Consider the following 26230-nt stretch of genomic DNA (forward strand, 5'->3'; position numbering starts at 1 on the left):
CATCATCCCCACTCTGACAAGCGCCGACAGTTACTGTGATGTGGATGGCTGAGCTTGAATTTATGAAATATTCATTTGAACACAGAGGGAAGGTGTGGGGGAGGGCTTTGTATAATTTATAACATCTGTATTTATACGTGTGACTGTGTGTGCTTTTTGTGGCCATTCTTCTAGTTGCCATTTCTTAAAGTGGTAATGATGGGATTGCTCTGAGCACGGTAGAGTGTCGCACAAGAGAAGATGTAGAGCAATCACTGATAATGCATCCCGACCGTCCTGCCTGAAATAAATTTCAAGCGGACAGGAATGAATGAGGCAGAAGAGTGGAGGTGAGTGTGAGCCCACGAAGAAAGGGCTAAGAGATGGAGGATTAAATTGAGCTGTGGAGGACCCCTCGCCCCTCCTCCTGCTCCGGTCGTTTCCTGCAGCTACACCCCCTCCTCAGTGGAGGAGACATTATGGTAATTTATAGGAATAAAACGAGAGCACGGCAAAAGAAACACAGTGTCCTCCCAATTTAGCCTTGCACTACAAACTAAAAGGTGGCACTGGACCTTCCTTTAGGAATTTTTTTAATGGTTTAAGTTTAAGACTATTTTAAACCCAAGAGGCACAAAGAGCAACCAGAATTGTGCCAGAAGTTCTGATTAGACCTAGTTATTTAAGCGATTTAATTGTAAGTGGGCAGGTTGAAGTACAGGTGTGAACACACCCTTGACACACTGAGGACACATTTGAGGGATGTTGTCCTGGTACGCGTTTGACAGCATTCCCTTGGACAAACAACCGCCTACTCAACGGTGGTGGACTTATATAAGCGTCTCATCAACACACAACCGCAATAAAAGGAAAAAAATGAATAAATAAATTAAAAAAATGTATTTTTCGTTAGTAGCTGTTAATCAACTAAATAGCAAATGAATCTAAACAAATGTCCTCAGCCAGGGAAGAGGCCGTTAATAAATAATAACTTAAGGTATGTAAGAGAAAGAGATATATGTTATGTCCCCAAGTTTTTGCATCATGACGCACACACAACAGTGAGACAGTGAGAACAGAAACTCAGTTGGAGGATTTAAAATGTCATGTTTTAAAATAGAATGAACAAAGTATTTTCAGCTGGTTACAAAAAACGCCTTCAAAAAACCAAGTGTGAACGTCACTGTCAGCCCCAGTGACAGTGAAGCTGACAGTGACAGTCCTGGCACTGTGCCCCAGAGTAGCATAAGGTAGTATAGTGTGCCAGGTGATGATAAGGTGATTGCTTGGTGCTGGGATGTTTGTTTGCACGACAGATACAGGAGTCAATTCTGTATCTTTTTGATTTGGTGTGTCAGCATCATGAGCGCATGTGCATAGCTTTAACACCGACAGAGGGCAAGATTAAATACCCCTGACATGACACCTCAGCTGTGATGTTTGTTTTGGTGCAGGAGCTGCATTTCCTCTGGGCTTTCCCCTCGTTATCAAAGCCTGCTTATCCTGTGAGATACAAGATAGGATTCTCCTGAGGGAGAGGTGGGAGGAACCCCCCGCCTGGTACGTCTGTGGGAACAGCCTCCAAAGGGTCATACAGATCAATGCTAAGGTCAACCAATCAATTCGGTACAGAAGCTAATCTGACTGGGATAACCCTTTCATGTCTGAGAGTTTGGGGAAAGGCGGACATGAGCATGGTGTGGAGGAATCTTCATGAACCAAGTGGCTTCCAGTGCAAGATGTAGAGTTTAAAATTATATATTTAGACCGCCTCAACACACACACTCGCGGTGTTGCTGCACGGCTGTCAGTCAGAGATGACATTATGAAGCATCCTGGCAATTTGCATAGCACGTCCTTAATTTGATGCCCAGACAGAGTCTCACTGACAAACCAATCTATCATAGTCATAAAAAAAAAAAAAACAGAAAGAAAATAGTTTTGCACTTCACGCTGAGTTGACACGTGTCAGTGAATGCAGCATAATCACATCAACATACTGGCACCCTCGCCTGAAGGAGGTGTCATCGACCCACTGACGCATGATGGGTTTAACAGCTACTGAATTCAGATGCAGAGGTCAGTATTAATAGAGGAACATTTTAAACACCTCCAGCCGAAGGGAACATTGATATTCTGATAACATACAAATCCATTCTGGTGTCTTAGTACTGGTTTATGGGTCTAAGATGAGATAACATTTAATTTATTTAAGATATTAAATTCTAATAATAAGAGAAAAGCAGCCAATTGTCACATTTCCCCCACTCATGAAAACATTACCCAGTTATGCCATTAACTTGGCTAAATTATTATGTAAAGACAAACCTGCATTCTAGTTGTAAGCCTAAGATGAGCTCAACTGATAACTTTACATGAGCTGTGTGGGTGGAAACGCCGACGGGGAGGAAAAGAGGCAGAGAGACATTCACCCTCAGAGATGGAGAGTAACGCTAATAATACAAGATTATATCAGCTCCAAAAATACCTCAGTGCCTGTATAAATTTGAATAGAGTCTGAGCTTTTCTGGTCTCAGAGGTTATTCATATGCAGAACAAGGGCTTGTGAATATCCATGCAAACACAACCTGGGCCGCCAAACCAGAAGAGCTTCATGATCTAGTTTCAGGGCCGTAATCCGATAATAGTTGTTGATGACTGGCAATCAGGGGTATTTACAATGACAGATGTTGGCAATTTAGACCTCTTTTATTATCATCGAACTCTATAAAAGGATATTTGCCAATTCGGTTCATTTGTTTAAAATCAATGAAAATTCGGGGAAAGTGGGAGGATGATTAAAAAAGACGAAATGTGACAGATTAGAAACAACAGGGGCCCTCTCAGCAGCTTTGCCATTTGACTTAACAATGCTTAATCACAGACTCTGAATAATGCTTGAGTCATTTACAGATTCAAGATGCTCTGTTAGATCTGAATTCATTAAATACCTTCTGGAGGAAGAGGACAATTCTCTGGACCATGTCGGCTCGCAGCTCCTCCAGGCTGAAGAGGGTCCGCGGCGTGCGGATGAAGACCTTCGTTTTACCGTAGGCCACGTCGTGGTCGAAGCCGCAACCCTGCAGGAGCCTCTTCACTGCATCTTTGTCCGATGGCAAGTCATGGTTTGGCCACGTGAACTCTGAGATCATCTTGTATCTGTGGGAGGTACAAAGAAGAGATGCAGCAGTGTGAAGCTAAGCCTAAGACAATAATGATTCAAAATGTATATAAAATGTATAATTAGATCTGCGTATATCCATATAGTGAGACTGACTGGGGCACCGAAACGCAGCCTTTAAATAACGCATTATCTGCTGCGAAACTCGTTCATTTCACCAATATTTTGTGGACGAACCATGGCAGTGAATCTGTTTAACCTGTTTAAACACTGAAAACTACAAACTGCAAAAAAAACCTTGGGAGTTCATGTAAAAAGCTTCGTCACTCCAGGACAGAAGGGATACCACCACGAATCCACGTATCCTTCGCTCAACAGCCGACCCACTGGCCTGGCCGTGATGTAACACCAAAGCCATATGCATCAGTGAGGGGGACAGTGACAGACTTGGATGACTTGTTAGCATGTTACGCAAAAGACTCATTACCTAATCCTCCGTCCGCCAAGATTCCTACGAGGGCAGTGGGTGAATGTGACAGCTGGGGAATAAGGGCAAGTGAGTGTGTATGGTTTAGGAGTATTATTTAATATAATGGGTGTATGAGATTCCATTAGCAAGCAACACTCTTATGATTGTTCCGTCACGATCAAACTCTCTGACATTTGATGTTTGTGACTAAAAAGAGGCCTTCAAGCTTGAGAATCTCATCTATTACACAATGGGATTTGCATGTGCGCAAGTGCAATAAAGTGAATAAAGCTTTCTAAGAATTATAAGGGGTGAGATGGGTGGTCCTCAGCAGGAAGACATGAGAGGATGTTCCAAACTCCAAGAATCCACATCTGGCCATTGCTTGTCTTTGAAGCTGCGCCCTGATCCGACTGACATCAGCTCTGACTACCGTACTTATGTCAAATAAAAAGCTCTTGTGGATTAGACTTTTCATTGTCAGCTTTAAGACCCATCCACATATAATCAGAGTCACTTGTTGACCATCTCTTCGTAGCTGACAGCTGGTCTCCAGCGGATGTTCCACGTTCTGGTTGCCGAGGTAACCCTCTTATAGATTGCCTATCCCACATGTTTCAAGTGTAATGAGCAGAATATAAAAAAGCTAGCCCTGCTGTCCGTCACTACTCTCTATAATTGCAGAGGCTCATTACTAGTATTATTACTATCATTAAATAACTGTTAATTCAGCAAGATGCAAGTGAAATGTGAAATAAGTCAATCACAAGTTGTAGAAACATGTTAAAGGGGAACTACTGTTTTTTACAACCTGGACCTTATTTCTGGCATAAAATACGGTCATTTACTCACCCATATAACTTTTGCGTAATTCGTATTCCTTCGGGAGATATTTAGATCAGTGTATATCCATGTAGTAGGAGTGATTGGGGCACCGAAACGCAGCCTCTAAATAACGCATTATCTGCCGTGAAACTTGTTCATTTTACGAATATTTTGTTATCGTACGCTAGTGCTATTCCCGTTGAGTCCGGAGTTACCTGTTATCATCATCCAGGGTCTGTAAAATGACCTACAGACCCCGGATGATGTCTTCTGACGTGGATCATATCGTCTCTGAGCATTGTACGCACCCGCGACGGTCGGCTTGCTTACCTGTAATTTAACTCCAGACTCAACAGGGAATAGCACTAGCGTATAATAACAAAATATTGGTGAAATGAACGAGCTTCGAGGCAGATAATGTGTTATTTAGAGGCTGTGTCTAGGTGCCCCAGTCACCCCCAGTATATGGATATACGCTGATCTAATTATCTCCCAAAGGAATACAAATTACACAAAAGTTATATGGGTGAGTAAATGATCGTATTTTATGCCAAAAAAAAAAAGGTCCAGGTTGTAAAAAACAGTAGTTCCCCTTTAAATTAATTTATTTCGGCCTTACTTATATGAGATTTATCTGTATTTCTACAGCCTGTTATTGCCACTCTTCTTGCCAGTTAATGAGTGTTAATTGGTAAGTAAACAGGTTTGCTATGTCAGATGTTTGAGCTCCGGCATAAATAAAACATGAGCTATTAACACAGGCCATTGACTAGTAGCTGTTTGCTACCCTGCGACATGAAAACAGGGTAATTTTTGAGCCCATTAAGATGTTTTTTTATCAACATCTCTCGTACAGTCATTACAATCAAATCTCAATCAGAGGACAACATGCTTGTAGAAAAAAACCCAAAAGACGATGATGATGATGGGGGTCGGGGGGGGGGTATTTTGTGATAGATGCTGGAGACGCAGTTGATTAGCTGCAAGATTAGATTAGATGGAAGCTGATTAAGTTACACAACATGTGAGTGAGGACTTGCTGTGTAGAAGCCTTCATTGCTGACCGATGCACAGCTTCAGGGGTGCAGCATGTTTTTAGACAGAGAGTGTGTGAGTTGAGGGAAGAAATGTAAAAAATGGCAACTAGCTCCACCACACCACGGAATTGTCACAGAACAGTTAATAACATCGACTTGTGTATTCCAATTGTGGCAATTTTTCTCAATGGCCAGGTCTTATCTACTGCCTAAGCAGAAAAAAACAACGTTCAATGATGCAATTAGATCTGGAGTACTTTATGTTTAACTGAATGAATTGGTCTGTTCTAAGGCCGTGTTCAAAGCAATGTTTACTGCAGAGTGTCAGTCGTGCAGATTCTTGTCAAATTTAGCAACTTTTGTGCTAAGATTTTACCGTTTTACTATATTTTCGATACTTGACTATTTCTTGTAGATGGTACAGGTGTGTTTGCCGTACTGCTGTAATGAAATTTTTCTCTTACACAATCAATTCACATTGTTTAGATGCTGCTTTAACCCATAAGGCTATTGAGGCATAGTATGTCATATGTTCTGTAGTATTGTTGTGTTCATCCAGGGCCTGTGTCAGGTAGCTCAAATGCTATCTGCAAATGCTGAATGAAACACAGTGTTCTGATTTTTCATTTTTCAACAGAAATTTGCACCACGCTGCAAAAGTTTTGCTAACTTTTTATGTGCACGAACTACAACTAATCTGGGGGGATATGCTGCCGGTATTTATTATCTTGACTCTGGCATGTTCACACACACCACCTATGAAATATTTCTTCGTATTCCCTGTATTCGTCTAATGTTTGGCCAATAAAAAACGGATTAAAGTTTCATCACATTTCACAAGCAGTACCTCTGTAGGAAGCGAGGGTACGTCTGTCTGTAGGCGAAGCCGGCACGACGCACTCTGACGTTCTCCAGCAGCCCGAGGTACTCCACCTGATGGCGGCAGCGCTCGTGCTCAAAGAGCAGGGGGGACTTGACGTCGTTGGGCTTGATGCAGCGAACGTAGTAAGGTTCCTATAGAAAGCAACGGGGAGAAGCTCTGAGTTAACAACAGGACATAGGCACTGAACAATCTGTATTCATTCATGTTCATCTAGAACATATCTGTATTCGCGCAAACACCAGGAAGAGCGAATACAGGAGAGTCTCATATTGTTTTAGATTTACAATGAGGAGAATGTGTTGCTTTTCTTTCTTTACATCATATACTAATCAAATTTAGGCTTTGGACATCACTTTGCAATCTTGGAAATAATGAACACGTGAATAGAAATAACAGCTTCTCAATTTTCTTTGTTCTTTTCATCAACGTAGCAATTAATTTGTCAAAAGAGAAAGTAATCATTATTTTGCAGCTTCTCCGCGCACCCTCTGTGATTTGCAAATGGATGCAGTGCTGCTTCAGAGATGGTTCTTTTTGATAGTACTGCAAGAGCTAATGCGCAAAATTTGGCACATTTATTATGTGATGCAACAACGTCCGTTTCTGGTGAAAGCCTCCATCTAAATGTTTTAACATAACTCGTCTTCTTCCTCGCTGAGCTTGAAGTAAATTTTCTTTTCATTTCCACAGCGTGGTTTTATGTCAGACCATTTACTTTATGTGGTTTTGATTTATATGTATACGGAGGCTTGATACCAACAAGTGCACAATCTGGGATATCCATAATTTGTAGCAGGAACTCTTTATTTGACTTTCATAATTTTACATGTAGTGATGAAACAATGATATAATCGTCCCGTGCTGATGAATACTGGACCTAACGCTTCACAGATCCTGACCTTGCAGGCGAGGTTCTCCACCAGTGAGATCATGGAGTTTTTGAAGAGTGTTGCAGCAGTCAGCGGACGTTTGGTGACCTCAGTGATCCTCAGTTTGCCCTCTGGCCACATGGCCTTCAGCACTGGGTTGGAGCTGAAACACAGGGAGAGTTATCTTCATGAGATAGTTGTTAAATCATGCAGCACTCATATGCAATTCAGTTCCTCCCTGTTGCTGCTGGCACATAGCTATGGACAGCGTCTTGGCCTGTCGGAAGCATGTGCACAACATAAACAAAATGAGCTACTCATAAGGAAACAGCTCCAATGTCAGTGGCTTTCTCATAAAACGCACATGAGATGGGTCAGAATTACTAAATATCTCATTTATATTCAGCAGAAGTGAATCACCAGATGACTGGAGAAGCGGAAGAGGAGGAGGAGATGTGTTGTACAAGTTGTCTGCTGCGAGCAATACTTTAAAGAGTGACTGGAGGTGGTTGAAGCGGTGTGTATTATTCCGTGTATGTGCGTGTCACCTGTTGTACAGCAGTCTCTTGAAATCCTGGAACAGAGTGTCTTTGTTCTTATCAATAAAACCGACCACTGAGTACCTGTGAAAAAAAGGGAGTCTGGTAAATGCATGTGCGGACACATCACACACACTTTTGCACAGTTTGTACGCACTGTCCTGCTCGCTGTCCTCAACCGTCATATTTACATAATTACTGCGACCTTTTCAAGAAATCCAACCCTTAATCACTCTCTACAGTTTAGAAATTAATCTGAATAGAAATGGATCCTTGTTGTGTTGTGCTAATAGTGTTGCACAACATGAGTGTTGCTCATGTTAATATACACTGTAAGTTAATGTACGCCGTTAGTGTAGAAGCCGTTATATATATATATATATATATATATATATATCAGCTACACTCCATGCTGGGAGATGTAAGGTCCAATTTGCCTCTTGCCTGGTTTAAGTGGCTCATGGATCAATCAGGCCTGCCAGTCAGGCCCCCGCTCCTCTGCCTGAGTCGTCCCCTGGGCTGAAGACACTTAGCCTTCGCAAATGGGCTCAACACGTTTCCTTGAGAGCACTTTTCAGGGGCTTATCGTGAGTAATTTATTCATTTGAATGGTGTCCAAGTACTTTGGGGATCGGGAAGCAGTGCTGTCATGCAACCGTGTTGTTTAAATGTCTGTTTTTATAAGATGTTTCGGCCCAATCACATGCGCACTGTCCTCAGTGTCACTGACTAAGCTGCTAAAATTAGCATCAAGGATGCGCAAAGTCTTGTCACGTTGGAATCTACCATGAACTGTTATGTGTTTAAAACCCATCTTTGATCAGTTATTCCTTGTTCACACTCATCAAGATTAATCCACGTTTACATTTTGGGGTTATCTGGCGTTTTGTCTTCATTTTGCAGAAAATGGGATGACTCAAATTCATCTTGAAATATGTCAAATGAAGCTGGCTAAGGCTGGGAGATTACTGCTATCTGGGCAATGACAGCCATTTTTCTTGAGCCTCAGTTGTCAGGATTAAAAACGCACACAGTGTGACTGTCAGACAAAAAAATATGGTGTTTTTTTTTTTTTCAGTTCAGAGAGTGACATGAAAACGTGGTTGTGACAACAAGATACTTTGAGGTAAGCAAAATCCAGGACTAAGAAAAGATAACATATTATGATGGTCATGTTGGTGCAAATAAATTATATCCTTGATTGAACATAATTTATGCAAGGATCAGCCACAACATTATGACCATTATGCTTAATATTGGCTCCCTTGTGCTACAAAAACAGCCCTGACCTGTCGAGTAATGGACTCCTCTAGACCTCTGAAGGTGTGCTGTGGTATCTGGCACCAAGACATTAGCTGTAGATCTATTAAGTCCCGAAAGTTGAGAGGTGGAGCCTCCGTGGATCTGACTTGTTTGTCCAGAACATGTACTGAGATGTGGGGAATTTGGGGGCCAAGTCAACACCTTGAACTTTTTGTGCTCCTCAAATCATCCCTGAACCATTTTTTCTTTGTGGCAGGGAACCGTCATAATGTTGTGGCTGATTGGGCTATATGAATAAGAACTTCATAAATGATGCAGGTAATGTACTGACAGATTTTCAAATACTGAAGGGACCAAGGAAGCCGAGTCATGAAAGGATTATTTGGTTAAAATCTAATTAGAAACAGTGAATGAGTGCTACTATCCGGTTTCTTCTAAGAACCCAAACCTCTATCTGCCCTAAAGAGGCCCCGAGTACAAGAGTGGTTCCAGTCGGCAGCTCTGAGGCCCGATTATGTAAAACTGTACAAATGTGGAAGAGAGGATGAATCATCGGCGGGAGCTATTTCTGAATAAATAAAACTTTAAGATACTTACACCACATCTCCTGCATAGTGCCTGATGCGAAAGTCTCTGTCAAACTCCAAACTCTTGTCAGTCGGTGAGAGCTGCAGAGAAAGATGGACACAGAGGGCGGCGAGTGAGCAATAACACTGTGAAGTGCTTCTCGGAACAGTGTATAAAGGCCTTTAGGCAAAGAAAAAAAAACATGCATTCACCATTTCTCTGAAAAAGAAGTGTTACATCAGTGCTGTTATCTCACAGCCCATTCATCAAAGTCCTGAGAGTCCTTTGCATCCACAGAAAGCTAATCATTGAAATGAGTGACAAGCTCCACTGACTGTAACTAGTTTAGATTAAAAATTTCAAGGCCAAATCATTTCTCAATAAACTAAGAGTGAAATCTGCAGTTCCTCAAATGGCCATTAGAGGCCGACTCTAAAGCCAATCAATCAATCCCTATGGACCTCAATGTTAAACTTTACAGCAGCAATAAACATGTTTACAACCTCTCTGCAGCTAAAATATCACCTGATGACAACTGTACGTGTGAATTTGTATTTTTATGCTTAATTAAAGGTGTGGCTGCATTGTGTGACAGGTGGGTGACGTCTCAGGTTGGCAGCTGTCACCCACCATCATCGCCTCCCCTTAAACTCCAACTCTTTGTCCTTGTTTGGATTAGCGGGGAGTTAGAGTGGTGCCTCTGGCCGTTACCATCTTGTCAGAGCCTGACTTCACCTGAGCTTCAAAACCTCTCTTCAGTAAACCTACAGGTGACGTCACAGAGGATTCATCAATCTTTAAATACAGAAAATCGTTGTTACAAGGCTAGCCTGGCAAGTCAAGTCCCAAGCCATTGAGGATAAATCCAGGTCATGGCACAACAGTTTTCTTTCAGATCTCAAGAAGCAGGGCATTAAACAGACCATAAGTCATTTTAATAAATCAAAAAACCAAAGCCAGACAGAACTTTTCCAGAAGTCAAAGCTTTGAGTCAACATTGCTATGAAGTCTGACCTCAATCCAAATCTCAGTTACACGGCTCTGCCAGCTACTTAAATGTGATTCGGAGACAAATCAGAAAACTTATTGAGAGCAGGTATCCTCCCTCCTCTTGGCTGCACATCTATTCAACTCTGTCTTTCCTAAATGAAACATGAAAAGGAATGAAAAAAACAATCTTCAAACCAACTGTCTAGACTGTAATAATTTCATCACAATTCAAGTGCAAGAATGACTTACACTTGAACTACATTTGAACCGTTAGCGCTACTGCTTCAAAAGATGCATTGATGTGGAAAACACCAACACTGTCAGGATTAATACAGACCTACAAGAAAAAAAGGCAAGAGAGAGAGGAGGACAGAGAGGAATGTGCAGGGAGTGATGAATAAAATTAAAGAAAGGGAGGCGGTGAGACAAGGACAGAGGAAGAAGAATAAATGCGGTGTGATAAGAAGAGACAGCACAAGCAGAAAAAAGAAGAGAGTGTGCGATAGTGATGCCTGTATGTAGGCCAGTTAGCAAGAGAGCAGGGAGGAGGAATCATGAATGGAAACACAGGGAGAGCTGGCACAGCCTTGAAACAGACTCCGATGAGCCTGATAAGACTTCCTCATTTCATCCTCTAAAGCAAAGCCGCCTGTGATGAAGGAAGTTTGTGATGTATTGCACTGGGCGGAGTGAAGTTTTGGGAGTGGGTGCTCGCAAGTATTACACAAGTATCGGAGATTAAAAGGAGACAGAGGAGAGAGGAGCGATTAGCAAGTCAGAGCATAAGGCGGAGGGCGAGGAGGCGGCCAGATAAAAGCCGCGGATCACAGAACTCTACAAAGCCGACGGGACGGTGATACGGGAGAGAAGTGCTGACAGAGACGGAAACGGGCAAAAAATATATGGACAGCTCTATGCGCTTTTAATCGGACCTTTTGAATCGATCTACTAATTAATAAACACTAAGCTGCAAAGACAAGTTGATGCAAAACGAGTGCGCACCTTTTCCTTTAATCCGTTTACTGATTCATAGTAATTCTGCAATGATTTTACTGTCAAAAAAAGATTTCAAGACATTTGAAACTGTCAGTTTTGGCTCTGTGAAACTTAAAATATTAGTATCAAGCCTATTAACATGAAAACTGCAGCCTGGAAGCCAGCCCAAACTTCCCCAACCACAACATTTTTGTAGGTGAAAGTTGGTCCAAAAAATCACTCACAAGGGAACGGATTACGCCCCAGTAAAATCTACCTGGTGAATCAAATCGTTTGGCTTTACGTATGTGGTGATGGACAGACGAGGAAGATCGGTGTAGTCATCACGTCATCTGAGCGCCGTGAAAATGGATCTGACTGACGTACTGTACCTCAACCCCATTCAACACCAGGACCCAGCTGGAAAACCAGCTGTGAGCCAGACATCATCCATGCCTCATGTAACCACTTTAATCTGAACAAAATGACCCAATGAGAGGGAACTTTGACTCAGATTGGGAAGGGGTGGTGTAAACCTTTGACAATATGTTCAATAGGAAAATATTAGCTCCTAACAACCATGTAAACACTTGATCTGATCATTTCTCCCTGGCTGGAATAAATCCCTTTTTTTCTGCAGAAGTTTGCCACATGGGGTAAACATCAGGGGCCTCATGTACAAAGACTTGCGTGGATTTCCTACTAAAACATGGCACATGCTCAGATCCAGAAGCACATTTCCCTTGTACATCCCAATCGAGGACACATGTTGTACCTGACCCCTCCCGGTCCACACCCCCTTTTAAATATGCAAATTATATTTAAATTGACCCTACACCTGAGCTTCTCATGTACGCACCCTTCGTACATGAGGCCCCAGGTGATGGGTTTCCAGGAGGGACAGAAACATGGAGGTAGTTAAACAACCAGTTGCTCAAACAAGTGTTTGAAAAGATGAATGAAGCTGGAATCCGTGTCGACAGCAACGTTGAAAACGTGTCTCCATCTTAGTCGTCTTACTCCATTGAATTAATTCACTGGGGCTGTGAATTAATTCAAGTGGATTGTGTTATGTTTCTGGCAGATGTGACACTCCACGGCAAAAGAACCACTTTGTCAAAAAAGTTCTACTCTGGTTGATGTTTCATTTTATTTAGCATGCATGGAAACAGTAAAGATGGAATCAGGTTAAAGATTTATTGTTCATGTAAACGTAGTTGGCGTAGTTGGACCTGCGCGTCCTTTAGCCAGGTTTCAAAATTTGGTGTGAAGTCTGAAACTAAAAGAATAGAGGCAGTGGTAGCAAATTAACATCTACGAGCTATGTAGGAGATGCTCAGCAATCACACATGGGTGTAACACTGCTTTTAGCCCAGTAGTTCACTCAGACCTGTATCCAAACTGGGCACAAAAAGAAGGCAGGCGAGAAAGGAAAACAAAAAACCCACAGGCAGTAAATGACACTTTTACAGCTTCGCAGCCTTCTACCGGGATGCTATTTCTGTCAAGCCAAGCCAACACAGTATGTTCCATTACTTTGTGAAGATGTTGAATGACTCATCGGAGGGCTCAGTGCTCTCAAGCCCACGTACGCAGACTGACAGATTGTCAAGCAGACAATGTAAGAAGGAACTGTCCCGTGTGAGAAGGAAGATTTACATGTGAGCTGAACGAATCAGTCAGCTTTGATTCAGCTCCAAAGCCCAAATCATAAACCACCAAACGACCCACAGAATGTCTCTTCCGGATCCAAGTTCAATTCCTCACAGAAATAAATACCTCCCTTTCACTTCTCTGCAGAAATCTGCAGAAGCAGTGAGGCGATTTCAGTGATATCCCCTTTTTGGAGGTTTTATTGCCAATCTGGTGGAAGAACAGATGTTTCAACTGATTTTACACATTCAGAAAAAAACATGCTGTATTAATTTATGCCTCTGATGAAAGTAAATTATGCAAATTACCCTTTAATGCTCAATATCTTAATTTTAAGCCTGCGTGAATTCTTTTGACTGTCTCAAGCCTAGCAGATAATCTGTTTGGACAATTCAACACATACACTTTTCAGGGGGTACGTACGACTAACACTTGCAGGAGAGACACACATGAACGCACACAGAGACACACACATGAACACAGAGCAGACAGACAAACAGATGCTCTATCAGACAGACAGCCTGCATCCGCTGGAAGCCACACTGCCCCTCATCCATCACAATTGTTCGCACTCCACCAAACACACACACACACAAACATGCACCCACACAACCCAGACACGAATGTTGGCAGCTTTATTATTAGCACCTCCTCTGCGTTTCGGATTCAGACTAATGTTAAGAGTGGGGCTGACATGTTGCTGGTTGTGGTGTGTGGAGACGGAGGAGAAGCAACAGAAACAGAACAACTGTTAGAACAATGGGCAAAGAAAGTGGAGAATAGATTGCATCGATATCAGGGTAGCAACGAGCCTTATCAGCTGCAACAACTTGTTAACTGCAGTGATGATATTAACAAAGCAATGTTTACGTCCTTCCCAAAATCATGGTGGCTCATGGTGCCAAGCATGTTGAAAAGGACAATAAAAATGCCCAAACACAAACAATCAAAGGTGAGGCAATTGTTTACACAGAGACTCAGTTGGGTACTTACTATAAAACTAATGGCTAACCACAGCAGCTTAACAACCGCTATGTGTGAGCATCTCAACTGAGAAGATCCGCCATGTAGCAACAATGTTTGGACTATTACAGTGAGGTTTGTGCGATTGTTGGTTGGTTGTCAGTGTCTAGGAATCATCGTTGTGTCTTGGACAAGAACTCAACAAAGACTCTCTTGAACAGATGCCAATGGCTAGCATGGCAGCACTCCTTTACAGTGCCTTTCCAAGTTGAAAGCAGTTTGTAGACTGATAAAACAAAAAGACATAGGTTTCCATAAATGTTAGGATCTAAGTGGGTGTGGCAAAGAGTTGGGAGAAAACTCGAATGCAGCCGGAAGCAAGTATGATAGACATTATGTCTCAGAAAATGTGTCTTCCTATAGCTGAAGGGACCCTAACTTTGGTCCAAACATTTCATCTGACAGAAGTGATCAATAAAAAGGTTTTGTAAAACTAATGTCTTTATGAAATTATAAATGATAACACGCCGCTATTAGGAGGGGTGCTGCAAATGGAGTATTCATCCATCCATCCATCCATCCATCCATCCATCCATCCATCCATCTTGGCTGAGTTTTCTGTTTCCAGTTGAGTAAGACCAATCTTCGTTCCAGCAGGCCGTCAAATGATGCCATTTGTCAAAGACAAATCCAAATAATATTTCCATTTGAGATTTTTATGAGCTCCAAAACTGATGAATATGTTTATTATTTTGGAAAATTTAACAGATTTTTGATTTTAATTACATTCTTCAGCCTCATTTTCAGAGAGATTAAGAATAACTATGCTAAGACTGTAACAGTCTTTGTCAACTTTATGTTTCAGAATGGAAACTGCACAGTCAAGCCCCAGCTGCTAAAATCTGTGTGGGGAGACAATAAAAACTACACCGCTCTCCCTTTAAAAATAACTGTAGAGGACTACTGTAGAACACTCAAACCCCCCGATGGTTGCAGGAAAAATGCTAGTGATGCTAATTCAGGCAGAAAAACACAGTGATTATGCTGCAACGCTTCAGGCGTAGCACTGCATGAATGTAAATTAGGGTAGGTACCAAAAATGAAGGCAGATTCAGAACGCTTTCCCAGGACCAACAAAGAAAAAAATCAGAAAAAAGTGTGCCGCATACTTAGACTGCAAAAAATATTATGTAGATTATTTTGACAATTAGTAATTTGGTGGATTAAATGGTGCAAAATGTAACACCTGTTAAATCAATGTCTATCAAAAAGGCTGGTAACTACGTGAATTCAAACGGTTTCAGATGGACTAAATGCTTTTATTTGACTCCAAGTCAAAAGAGTAACCTTTATGAGGTGCAACATGACAATTCAGTCATCTACAGGCCATCTTAGCCTTCATTTCACCCTCCACATAGTAGAAATTACCAACAGCCAGATTGTCTCATCAACTGATTAATTAGTCTGATAATAAAGAGCTTCAGGCACAGCGAAACCATGTAACCAGGCTGAGATAGGAGTGAAGGGCAAGGTGACACCTGAAGAAAAAACATAATTAGCTTGAACAAGACGTGTGGAGGGGAAAAAAACAAAACAAAAAACAAAGTTTATGTAATAAGCATAATTAAAAGGGACAAAGGCAGAACAGAACAGTCAAGGGAAGGCAGGAACATATAAATTAGAGACAACTGCAGAAAGAAAGAGGCAGGAAGACTGTGAACAGAGGAGGAGCGGAGGTGAGAAGGCGAGAGACAGACAGAGGGAGAAAATAACGAGAACAGTGGACTGACTGTGTCAGGTACACGGTGCAGCAGCAGCCGGTGTTAAAGTGGCAGGAAGCCATGATAAAATACTTCTGCACAACATTTTCACCTCCAGCTTTCATGACAGTGACGTGTCTCAACATTTATTTGCGGAGAAAAGATTCCCAGAACCACGCAGTAAAGAAACTGAAGTAGAGGCTCTTTTTTTCTGTGGTGTGTTCATGCAGCCATGAAGGTAAATGGCAGCACTCTGCAGTAACTGAATCACAACCTGAAAGCCAAACTGGTGATTCTAAAACTGGCTGTAGTTGTGCATGCGAGTATGAATGGTTGACTGTCTCTCCGTGTTAGTCCTGCGATAGACTGGTGACCTGTCCAGGGTGTACCCCAGACAGGAATGTTCTGTTGGGACAACTCAAAGGGCTTTTTGACCAACAGAGAACTAGTTTGGGTTATGAACTAATGCATCGCAGGCCACCACTGGTTCCAAAATCCCGGCCCAGGCTTCAAACTCGACTAAAACCCTGCATTTCCAAGTTCTTCAGGAAGTTCAAGGAATTTGGTTTTCTCAGCAGAGCCTTAAGCTGGGAACACTCTACACAACTTTCACAGTCTTTACAGATTTTGAAAAGACTAGGCATTCACACTAACACTTTTTTGTATGACGACTGAAAGACTGAAGATCGCACACTTAACTGTGCCCGATGAGAGATCACAGACTACATGATTTGTCAAACCAATTAAAACCAACTGAACTCATCAAACTTCTGTGCTACAAACAACATTATATAGTCGCCACTCGCCTGGTCTCACTGTTCGCCAACGATGTTTTGATTTCCGTCGTCTTCTGACGCCATTTCCTATGACCCACTCTCTCTTTTTCATTGGTGTTTGCAGGTGGGTCGGTAATCCGTTCACACTACCCTGATTGGGTCCAGATTCAACTCAAAACATTCAAACATATTTGATTGACTACGATCTACTCACTGCCGACTGTCCTCAGCTAGTGCAGACTGGGGCAGTCTTTGCCCAGATACCATATTCTTCTACAGCCCTCAGATCTCAACCAAAGGGGACACAGTTAATAAGTAAATGGATTACATGGACTCACCATCATTTCTAAACAACAACAGCGGAAAGAGCTTTTGGACCGGTCCTCTGCTAAAGTTCGGAAATCCATAGCAGCACACATGTAGTAGAATAACACCTCAATGAGTTATTTTCCATTAATTTGTAATAGCTCTCTATGCAGTCTTATATCTAATATAAGCCAGGATCAGCTTGTCTAAATTATGAGAAACCATATTTGCTCACTACTGTTATCAAGCCATAAAGATAGTTTTGGTAAGTTTCTGGTAATTTTCCTCCATTAGTCCCTGAACTAGAAGAGACTTTTTAGAGCTTTTTAGTGTAACAGCCAATTTATGAAATCAAAAATGCTAACAGAAAGCTAACAGCTACTGAAAACAACACTCTCTACACAAACTAACTGAGTTGGTTGGATCCAAGTCTGCTCGACCAAACTGTTCTAAACAGATTTTCCCGTTACACTGCCAATAAAAGAGACCTCCACCAAGTCAGCTTCTCGCCCTCCACCACCTCCCGCTATCACATTTCAGTCAATCCTGTTTGCCACCTGTGCCCTCCTGCTTTTCAGGCCCCTGGACTAAAGAGTCATCTATGACCTCCCGATGAGCAGCATCTGACCGTCTCCAAACGTGTCAAGAACTCACAGTGGGTACCACAGAAGCTGGTCCAGGCGACAGATGAGGAGATGGATTTTGGGTTTCATGCCCAATGCACTGATATGCCCCTGACAGGGGATTAAAATACAAGGTATCAAGCTATATTCCAACTCTAACCCTGCATCATCCTTTAAAAATGTCCCAGTACTGAACTGCTGAGCTGGATAGCTAAGGCTTTCGTATCCATGTGTCCTTGCTCTTACCGCTGACCTTGTGCTTCCCTGGAGCTAATGACCAGTTTGTCTCACTGATTAGCATTGCCAACACATGGCCCATGAAAGCATTACCACTTAGCACAAACCCCCTACGTGCATTCACACATGTGGCAGCAGGCGGAGGACACACATCCTATTATCCTGCACCTGCATATGCCTCGTGTTGAGATGCTAGTGAAAGGAAGTTAAAAATAACAGAAATAATTCACTGACCACAGACTGAAGGGAGCAATTTACTTTAACCGTCTTGTAAACAGGGTAGTGCTTAAGTGAAGTTCTGTTTAAAGAAAAAGGTTGACATTTTGATATTTAATAAACTGTTCGAATAAAAAGAGCAAAACACCAAAACTGACTTTCTGGCTTCACTAAGCTGTCTGCTCTAAGCGCCCCAAAAGCATAACGATTCCTACTGAAAACATAAATCTTCAAAACAGATCTTGTGAGAACACTGCAGCAGTGGAAACACAACATTAATCCAGTAGATGCTCCCTTTTTCTAGTTCTGTTTTGCTCTCCACCACCTCCTCAGGGAAATATCTGCATCTTTAGCCGCTAAACGCTCCTCCGTGTTCAGTGGCTAGTCTGCCGTCAAGTGACGGGGAGGCAGCAGGTTTATTAAAGCCTGGAAACAGCTGCTGTCTGCTGTTGCTGAAGATGAGGCTGATAAGAGCTGCTAGACCGAACAGTAAAGCTTTGGGCCGGAAAACAATGAGATAAAGGATGTGATAAAGCTCTGCGGAGCTGAGAGCAAGTGAGTCGAGAGAGAATTAGCTCAGATTTCCACAGTAGCAGCTTGTATAATTTGATCTGCTGTTAATAAATAATAACAACAATACTGATTAAAAAGGAGGTAAAATGTGGTGTTTCAGATTCAACAAAAGGATTAAATGCAGCATCTTTGGGGACTATTTCTTAAGATTACTACACATTCTGCACAATAAGGTGGACTCAGTGAGTGTGGATGAATGATGGTGAACTCAGTGACTTTGTGTTATTGAGTTTATCAGTGCAACTAATGGTGCATTCACACCGTGAGTGCCAAAAGCTACAGTCATTCACTAAAGTGTTGCTCAAGCTCCAGGTTGACGCTGTCAAAGAAACACATAGGACTGGTTGACGCATCACTGTGTCATTGGCGGAGTTGACGTGCAGCGTGTCACGCCCATATCCCATCTCCACCAAGTGTTGGGCATCAGTTTGCCGACTGCCAATGAAAATTAATTGTAGGTTGTTGCTCCATCAATGCTTGAGTAAACGCAGAGCCAGGACTCACCAACATCAAAGACTTGATGGTAAAAAAATATGACTGTGACTTCGCCTCATGTTAGGAAGAGCTAATATATTAGCTGGGAGGCTAGGAAGCTAGTAAAGGCTACAAATCATTGTAAAATGTTGGCTTCTCCCAAACCAGTTTATTCTTTCAAGATGATCATTTTGTTATAACACTTTAGTCAGATTAAAAGATGCTGTCAAGTCAGAGGTCCAACTAGTGGCAACGGTGCAGGACACACCACAGAATCAGACGCTCACCAACAGCCCGACACCGGCAAACGTACGACCATCAACAGTTTCCTGCCGATAAAAACTGCAAAGGTCAATTGCTGCCTTCGACTTCACAGAAAGGGTATAAACCTAACTACATACTGAAGGAATGAGAGCGTGCTCCATGTGCTTTTTTTGGCACAGAGGGAGAAACTATATTGACACAATAAGAAAAGGTTATCAGCAGTCTGGCTGGTTGTGTTGCAGTGACCCAAAAACAAGTTTGCTGTCAGAAGGTAAACAAGAGTAAAACATTTATGAAACTAATTAAGTTTCAGCATGATGAAAGGGCTGAGTCCATCAAACACAACCTGATGGAAAACAACTGGAGACAGACGGATTGCTCCGCACCGACACACAAACAGATTCAGGCATTTCCCTTTAGGTAAGACATCTCTGTAAACAAGCCCGTGGCTTCAGTGCATCAAAATCTGCCTTATTAATTCATAACAAGGCTGAGGAGCCCTGAAGCGAATAAATTTCTCACCAGCTGACTGCAAAACATCATATTGAGATGTGAAAGAAGTGTTTAGAAGCAACAAAAGAGTGAAGACGAAGCTCCTTTTACCCATAACGGGCGCCACTGCCCTTTTGTTGTGTTTTTTTCGGTTGAGAGCAGTCACTACACGTGTGATCTTAACTTACTGACCACATGCAGTATGCAGCGAGTGACTGGATGAACAGCCTGGACAGAGTGTTTGTGAGTCAGAGTGTGTGTGCTTTAGACAACATAACGTCAGTACCGGAAGCAGGTTGAGAACATAACAGCAGACACAGATCACGTTACAGGAACTTCTCCTGGAACTGATCTCTGAGTCAGTCTCTTCCAATGCATCCTATCTCCTTTATGTCTCATAGTTCTTGGCAGTGAGGAGCAGAAATTGATTATATTCCATATAAAGTTGGTAGTTTATTAGGTACACAGCTAGCTGAAAGGCATGAAGTCCTGCAATAAATCCTCTTGAATATCATCTAATGTTAAGTTTGGCTGGTGTTTGTGATAAACTGCAATATATCGATGAATCTTAGATTTTTATAAGGTTGGCTAAATGACAAACACCTGTCTTTGTGATATAACGCAGACAAACTTAGACACAAACTACATTCACCAAAATAAAGCAGAATCAACAACTCTGCAAAACACAAGCTGAAAATGACAACCTGCAGGAGAGGAGGCTTTATTTTACACACACACATCAGCACTCTTATGCTACTTGACGATGTCTTACAGTGTCTTACTGAATCAATTCAGTAAAGATGGGGCATGTAAACACACATATATCTGATCATCTTATTTAGGGTCCATGTAAAGGATGCAGGACTATCAATTAAGTTGATTGAAGTTTAGTTTGCAGCCTTGAAAAAACCCAGACGATGAAAAAGTAGATCCTACACTATTGAAGCGCTACATCAAACATCATGTGCATGTGCATATCTCGCTCTCGTTGTTATACATCCTTTCTACATGCACCCACCCCCTTCAATCCCTTGATGTGCATATCTCACTTCCCCTCACATTTCAATTTCCCCCGGCTCGCTCGCTCTCTCTCTCTCACACTTCCTTCTTTTTTCAACCTTCACACTTTTATCCCGGCGAACAGACTTGAGGAGAAGCCACAGTGGGACTTTAAAGTCTGCAGAGCTCGTGTGCGCTTTTGCACACACAAAGCCGTAAAAAATTCAGAACTTTACCGAGTGCTAATTTGCATCCTTGAGTCTGGGTTAGGATGTCTATTTTGGGTCACACTGATATACAGTGAGAGTATTTCTCCGTCTCCTCTTTTATTTTTATTTGAGTAAAAGTATTAATTATTAAATTAAAGAAACCCTCTCTAAATCCATATATGTACTTCCAGGTTTCTGCCAATAGATGGACGGGGGTGTGGTTGACACAAACCCAGACACAAGCAAGGGAAAGAGATGGGTGGATGATCTCCATAGCTACATGCCTTTTAAGGATTTCTAATGCTTTAATTTAATAAACTCCACAATATAATCACGCTATTTTCAACACTTTGTCGTTGTGGATTACTTCTATGAAATATAATTGCCTCGTCTCGGTCACAGTAGGCGAAGGTGTGTGCTTTGTCATCCTTTAATCCTCTACTACTGTTGTTGCATACGGCATGCCTGGAAATGTTTCACAATAAACGCACTGAAGGATTTCAGTCCATTGAAACTAGAAAGGGCTTTTAATGTGAAATGTTTACAGGAGCTGTTGAGTCTTTATCAAAAGCGCAATGGCGTATCTATAACAGGGCAAAGACAGCGGATCAAAAGGAGGCTTTGTACTAAAATGTGCACAACAACATCCACTCATCAGTCAGTAACAGGTGCTTTTAATCTCTTATAGACACTCATTTGCCAGTTCATTAGGTACGCTAGTGAAAACTAATGCATTCTAATACAGCACTCCAGCGCTAACTCTTAGCTTCATGAGTGTTTTAATGTTTAGTTAATTTTTAATGTCATTTAACTGCATGGCCATTTTGGAGGATGTACTTTAAAGTGTTATTACCGTTATTTAGCCTGGCCCACTGACTAAAATGGGGTTGTCAAAATAATAAGAACATGTGTCTGTACAACACAATACAGGTCAATAGTACTACAAAATGAAACTAATGAACTACTGAATACCTTTTAAGATTCTGTGCAGGGCTGTTGTATTAGAATGCGTTCATTAGTGTACCTAATGAAATGGCAAGTGAGTGTAAACCCACCTTAAGCTGTAAAGAGTAGCTATTACTCTGACCAGCAGGTGGTGCTAAGAACAAAACGTCTAAATAATGAATTAAATACGTCCACACCGATTCATCATTAGCCAATAAATCTCCTTCAAGATGGATCTATAAATATTCAAAAGGATGTTTTAATACGCATAATGTCCACAGATGATAATCAATCACCCTCACACCATAAATACAAGAGCCCAGCTCCACTGTATATTGGTCAAATGAATAAGTTTAAAGGAAACGCGCAACAAATATTTGATAAACAGCACGAATAATTCATAGAGTTTACGCCACGGTTACCTAAACTGTGCTTACAGCCAGATTATAAAGAACATATAAATGGTAAAGGGGGAACAGAAGTTACTACAATTCATTCTATCCACTTTCAGGTAATATACTGATGCAATAAGCCGTATATTTATATTTCATAGTGGCTTTTTATTTCAGTTAAATCCCCATTTTTAGGAGATCTTCTCCTCTACACTAAATGTTATGCGGAAGGCTCGTCTCTGATGCTCTCTGGACAAATTAACTTTCAAAGATGTTCATCTAAATGGTAATACAAACCATCTATTCCAGGAAATAATAACACCCTGGAGATCGAGCAAAGCCCCCAACAATTCACACCACTTCCTTACAAAAAAAGCAAAACAAAAAAAAAGTCCATTATGTTAATGTTGCCTGGCAACAGGACTCCAGACAGTACAGGAAGAGAGCGAGAAAGAGAAAAAAAAAAAAAAGATCTCTGGCTAATATTGATTTTTGTCCATATTGGTTCTAGGACGTAGCAGCTGGACCGCTCTACTGTACATTCAAACCCTCTGATTTACTTTAAACTCTGGAGTCTGCAGCCAGAGGAGCAGGTCAGAGAGCAGCAGAGGACTGATGGCAGGGGGTGGGTATCGACTCCAAGATGATAGGAGGAAGGGAAGCTTCACCGATCAATACGGCCAGCGGCACAGTGCAATCGTTACCTCATCTCAGTTCAGCCCTGCTTTAATCACAGTTTGCTTTTTTTTCTTTACAGTTTCCTTGCCGTTGTGCACTTTGAACTATAATAAGTAACAGCGTCTGTGGGGTTCAGTTGAGTGGGGAACAGTTTCTGACACAGCGCCTCACTCTGCAGCCTGTTGCTTAAAGTATGTTGATCCCCAGATACGTCCCGCTTGTCACCATTCATTTTCACTGCATCACCGTCTCCCTTACTCCCCCTCCCTCCCTCTCCCTCCTCATCCCAGTTTCTCTGCATGGCTCTCCTCATAAATTTGTGAATACACATCCTCCACCAGTCGCTCTAACACAGCAGAGCACCAGCTCCGTACACTCCCATTGGCTGCTAGTGACATCACTTGTCCAAAGTGTTGAGTCAGACTCCCGCACGCTTTTTCTCTAACAGGTGATGCCCCCTTGTGTCCACAGTGGAGACGGCCTCTAAGTGAAAACACTCCTGCCTCAAACAACCTTTCTTACATGTTAAACATCAGAAAAGCTGAAGCCAGGATCGTCGAAAATGAGCGTCTCTCGCCACGTCTAATCCACCTGATCCCAAACGCAAACAATGGATGTTGGGAAAATTAAATTGGCTTATGTTTTGTCTAGCGCAGACCATTAGAGTGAATTAGGCGGTAAGCCTTCCTGATTATTACAACTAACAGGATCATGTTCAGTCTCTTCCTCTAATCGCTGCTCACTGCGTGGTGTAATCTGCCCTCTGCTGTTCTCAAGTTACTACAGCCGCATCGTGCATCATCACAGGCTGATAAACTGCTTGAGTTTTACGGTAATGTTTCCTGCATAGTGATTAGTATGGCATTTTTAATTCATAGATTAATTCTCAGCGCAGCAAATTCTTACATTTAAGAAGCTAGCTCATGTAAAGTGACTTGGACTTTGTGGTTCAAGACCTCAGCTGCAGTAGTTTCTGCCTGGAGATCTCTGGCAGGCAGAGTCAGTGTCCATTTTTTAAATCTCTTCCCAAGATCAACTTTTATCGTATGGCTTGCTAACAAAAAGAAAAAATTTGGCCGCACCTACAGGTAACGGGAAGGCCAGGGTGGACACGGACCTACAGAGGTGTACAATATGGGTGGCAACCCGCCTCCCTGCAGCAGCGCTGGATGGAGTACCAGGGTTGCCAAGATAAAAGCAGAGCTTTAAATGAAAAGATTTTGCTTGTGTAGAGCAAAGAAACCAGAAATACGGTTTAGATTTATTTAATTGCATTATCTGCACGACTGCGGTCGCCTCAAAGCAAAAAAGTTCTGTGTTCGAACCACTTTCTGTGCAGAGTTTGCATGTTCTCCATGTGTGTTAGGGTTTACTGGGGATTCTAAATTGAGTATAAATGGTTGTTAGTCTCTCTATATTGGCCCTGTGATAGACTGGTCCAGGATGTACTCCACCTCTCCCTCGTGACAGCTAGGAAAGGTTCAAACCACCTGCCACCCTCATATTATGTATTACTGCTTACTATTCCCATTAAACACGTGAAGAAAGGAAGACACCATTTGGATTTTTAACCCACTTAACGAAAGTAACCAGGCTCTGTGCACAAAATAGAAGCTTTTTTTTTTTTTTTTCCTACCTTGCGGCTGCTGTAGTGGACGTGCTTGGCCAGCTTGCCATTGAGTCCTTGGAGAAAAACCTCATCTGTGACTTTTCCCACATTCATACAGGCTTCGTCCAGCACAGAGAAGATGCCCTTATGCTGCTGTTCCACCAAGTCCACAATGATCTGGTTATTGAAGTAATCGATCTGGTGAAATAAGGCGGAGGATAAAGAGGACAAGTTAAAAATGACAAAAATATACTAATTTAATTAATTATAAGCAGGATTTGACATGAAGCTAGTTGATTTGATCTAATTTGTAAACCTGCAAAATATTAGGAATCAAAGTAGGAATCAAAAATTGCCCTTCATACATGTTTCCAGGGGATGCCTTCTCGCTGATACTCTTCCTGTTCTTGCTTGAGCACCAGCTGGATGAAGAGCTGCTGCAGCTTTTCATTACAGTAGTTGATGCAGAACTGTTCAAAGCTACAATGCACACAAAAAAGAAACAGTGAAATGAAATTTGTAAATCAAATCAAATGCCAAAATGATACAGATTTTGAGGAGGGCCTTTTATTTTATCTCATCCAAACCTGTTGTTCTGGAAAATCTCAAAACCGTAGATGTCCAGCACCCCGATGACCGTGTTCTTCCCGTGGACTCTGGCATCATAGTTCTTCACCTCAATAATGTCATTGATGCGGCCCACGATCCAGCAGAATAGACGCTCGTACATCGCCTGAGGACGACATAGTGTTAAACATAAGACGTGTGCAGGGGATTATTTGGCTGTTTCTGGTGTAAAAGTGGCTAGCTTAAGGGTACAGAATAGTTCACCCAAACAAATAACAGTTACAGATGACTAGCTGGGAGTTGAATGTCAAAATATCAGTGAGTCAGGCTTTTGTTTGCAGCCCACAGTGTTGGTCTTGCAGCTGCCTACATACATTGGTTCCACCGATCTCCAGCCTCTGTCTGGAGTCATAACATTGTGACTCATGCTGGTGAGAATCAGTGTGAGTCCCCTTTAAAAATAGCGCAAAGCGAAATGTCACAACCCCACAGGCCTCAGCTAGCCCGTGTTGCTGTTTTTGTGGCTTTTGTGTTGTGGTCACAGCAGTAGTAACCTTGGCCAGAGCGTCGCGCCCGTAGCTGGCCTCTTGCATCGTGTGCTGCTTTTCGATGACGTCTCGACCCGTGGCCACCGTCCGGTAAAGCAGCGCCTTCTCCACGTTCTCCTCCGAGGTGGAGAGCAAATCCCTGATCACAGACACCAGCTTTGTGTTCTCTATCAGGGTCACGTCACCATCCATACCAAACGTCAGGTTTCCCTATAGGAGAGAACAAAGATGACGGCTTACTCTATCATCTGTAACAGTCTGGTTAAAGGAATAGTTTCACAATTTGAGAAATACAAATATCCTCTTTCTTACAGCAGCAAGAGCCTTTTATACCTTAATCTGATAACATATAACAATGTGGTTATGCATGTTGCAACGTGCCGTATCTGCTTCTCTGCCCAACTTCACTGATTCAATAGAACAATCTGT

At 42.1% G+C, this 26230-nt stretch overlaps 1 protein-coding gene across 1 annotated transcript in view; it reads right to left on the reverse strand.

The window, feature by feature from the left end:
- Positions 1-26230, reverse strand: part of myo1d (myosin 1D) — a 103339-nt gene that overhangs the window by 51137 nt on the left and 25972 nt on the right. The window contains exons 8-16 of the mRNA XM_084567076.1: positions 25808-26011; positions 25274-25419; positions 25052-25166; positions 24714-24884; positions 9583-9653; positions 7732-7806; positions 7214-7346; positions 6279-6445; positions 2931-3138 (exon numbers count right to left, since the gene is read on the reverse strand). Of these exons, the coding sequence (XP_084423202.1) occupies positions 2931-3138; positions 6279-6445; positions 7214-7346; positions 7732-7806; positions 9583-9653; positions 24714-24884; positions 25052-25166; positions 25274-25419; positions 25808-26011 (1290 nt within the window). The remainder of the gene's footprint in view (positions 1-2930; positions 3139-6278; positions 6446-7213; positions 7347-7731; positions 7807-9582; positions 9654-24713; positions 24885-25051; positions 25167-25273; positions 25420-25807; positions 26012-26230) is intronic.

This window comes from Chelon labrosus, assembly GCF_963514085.1.
Source record: "Chelon labrosus genome assembly, chromosome: 19".
NCBI lineage: Eukaryota > Metazoa > Chordata > Actinopteri > Mugiliformes > Mugilidae > Chelon > Chelon labrosus.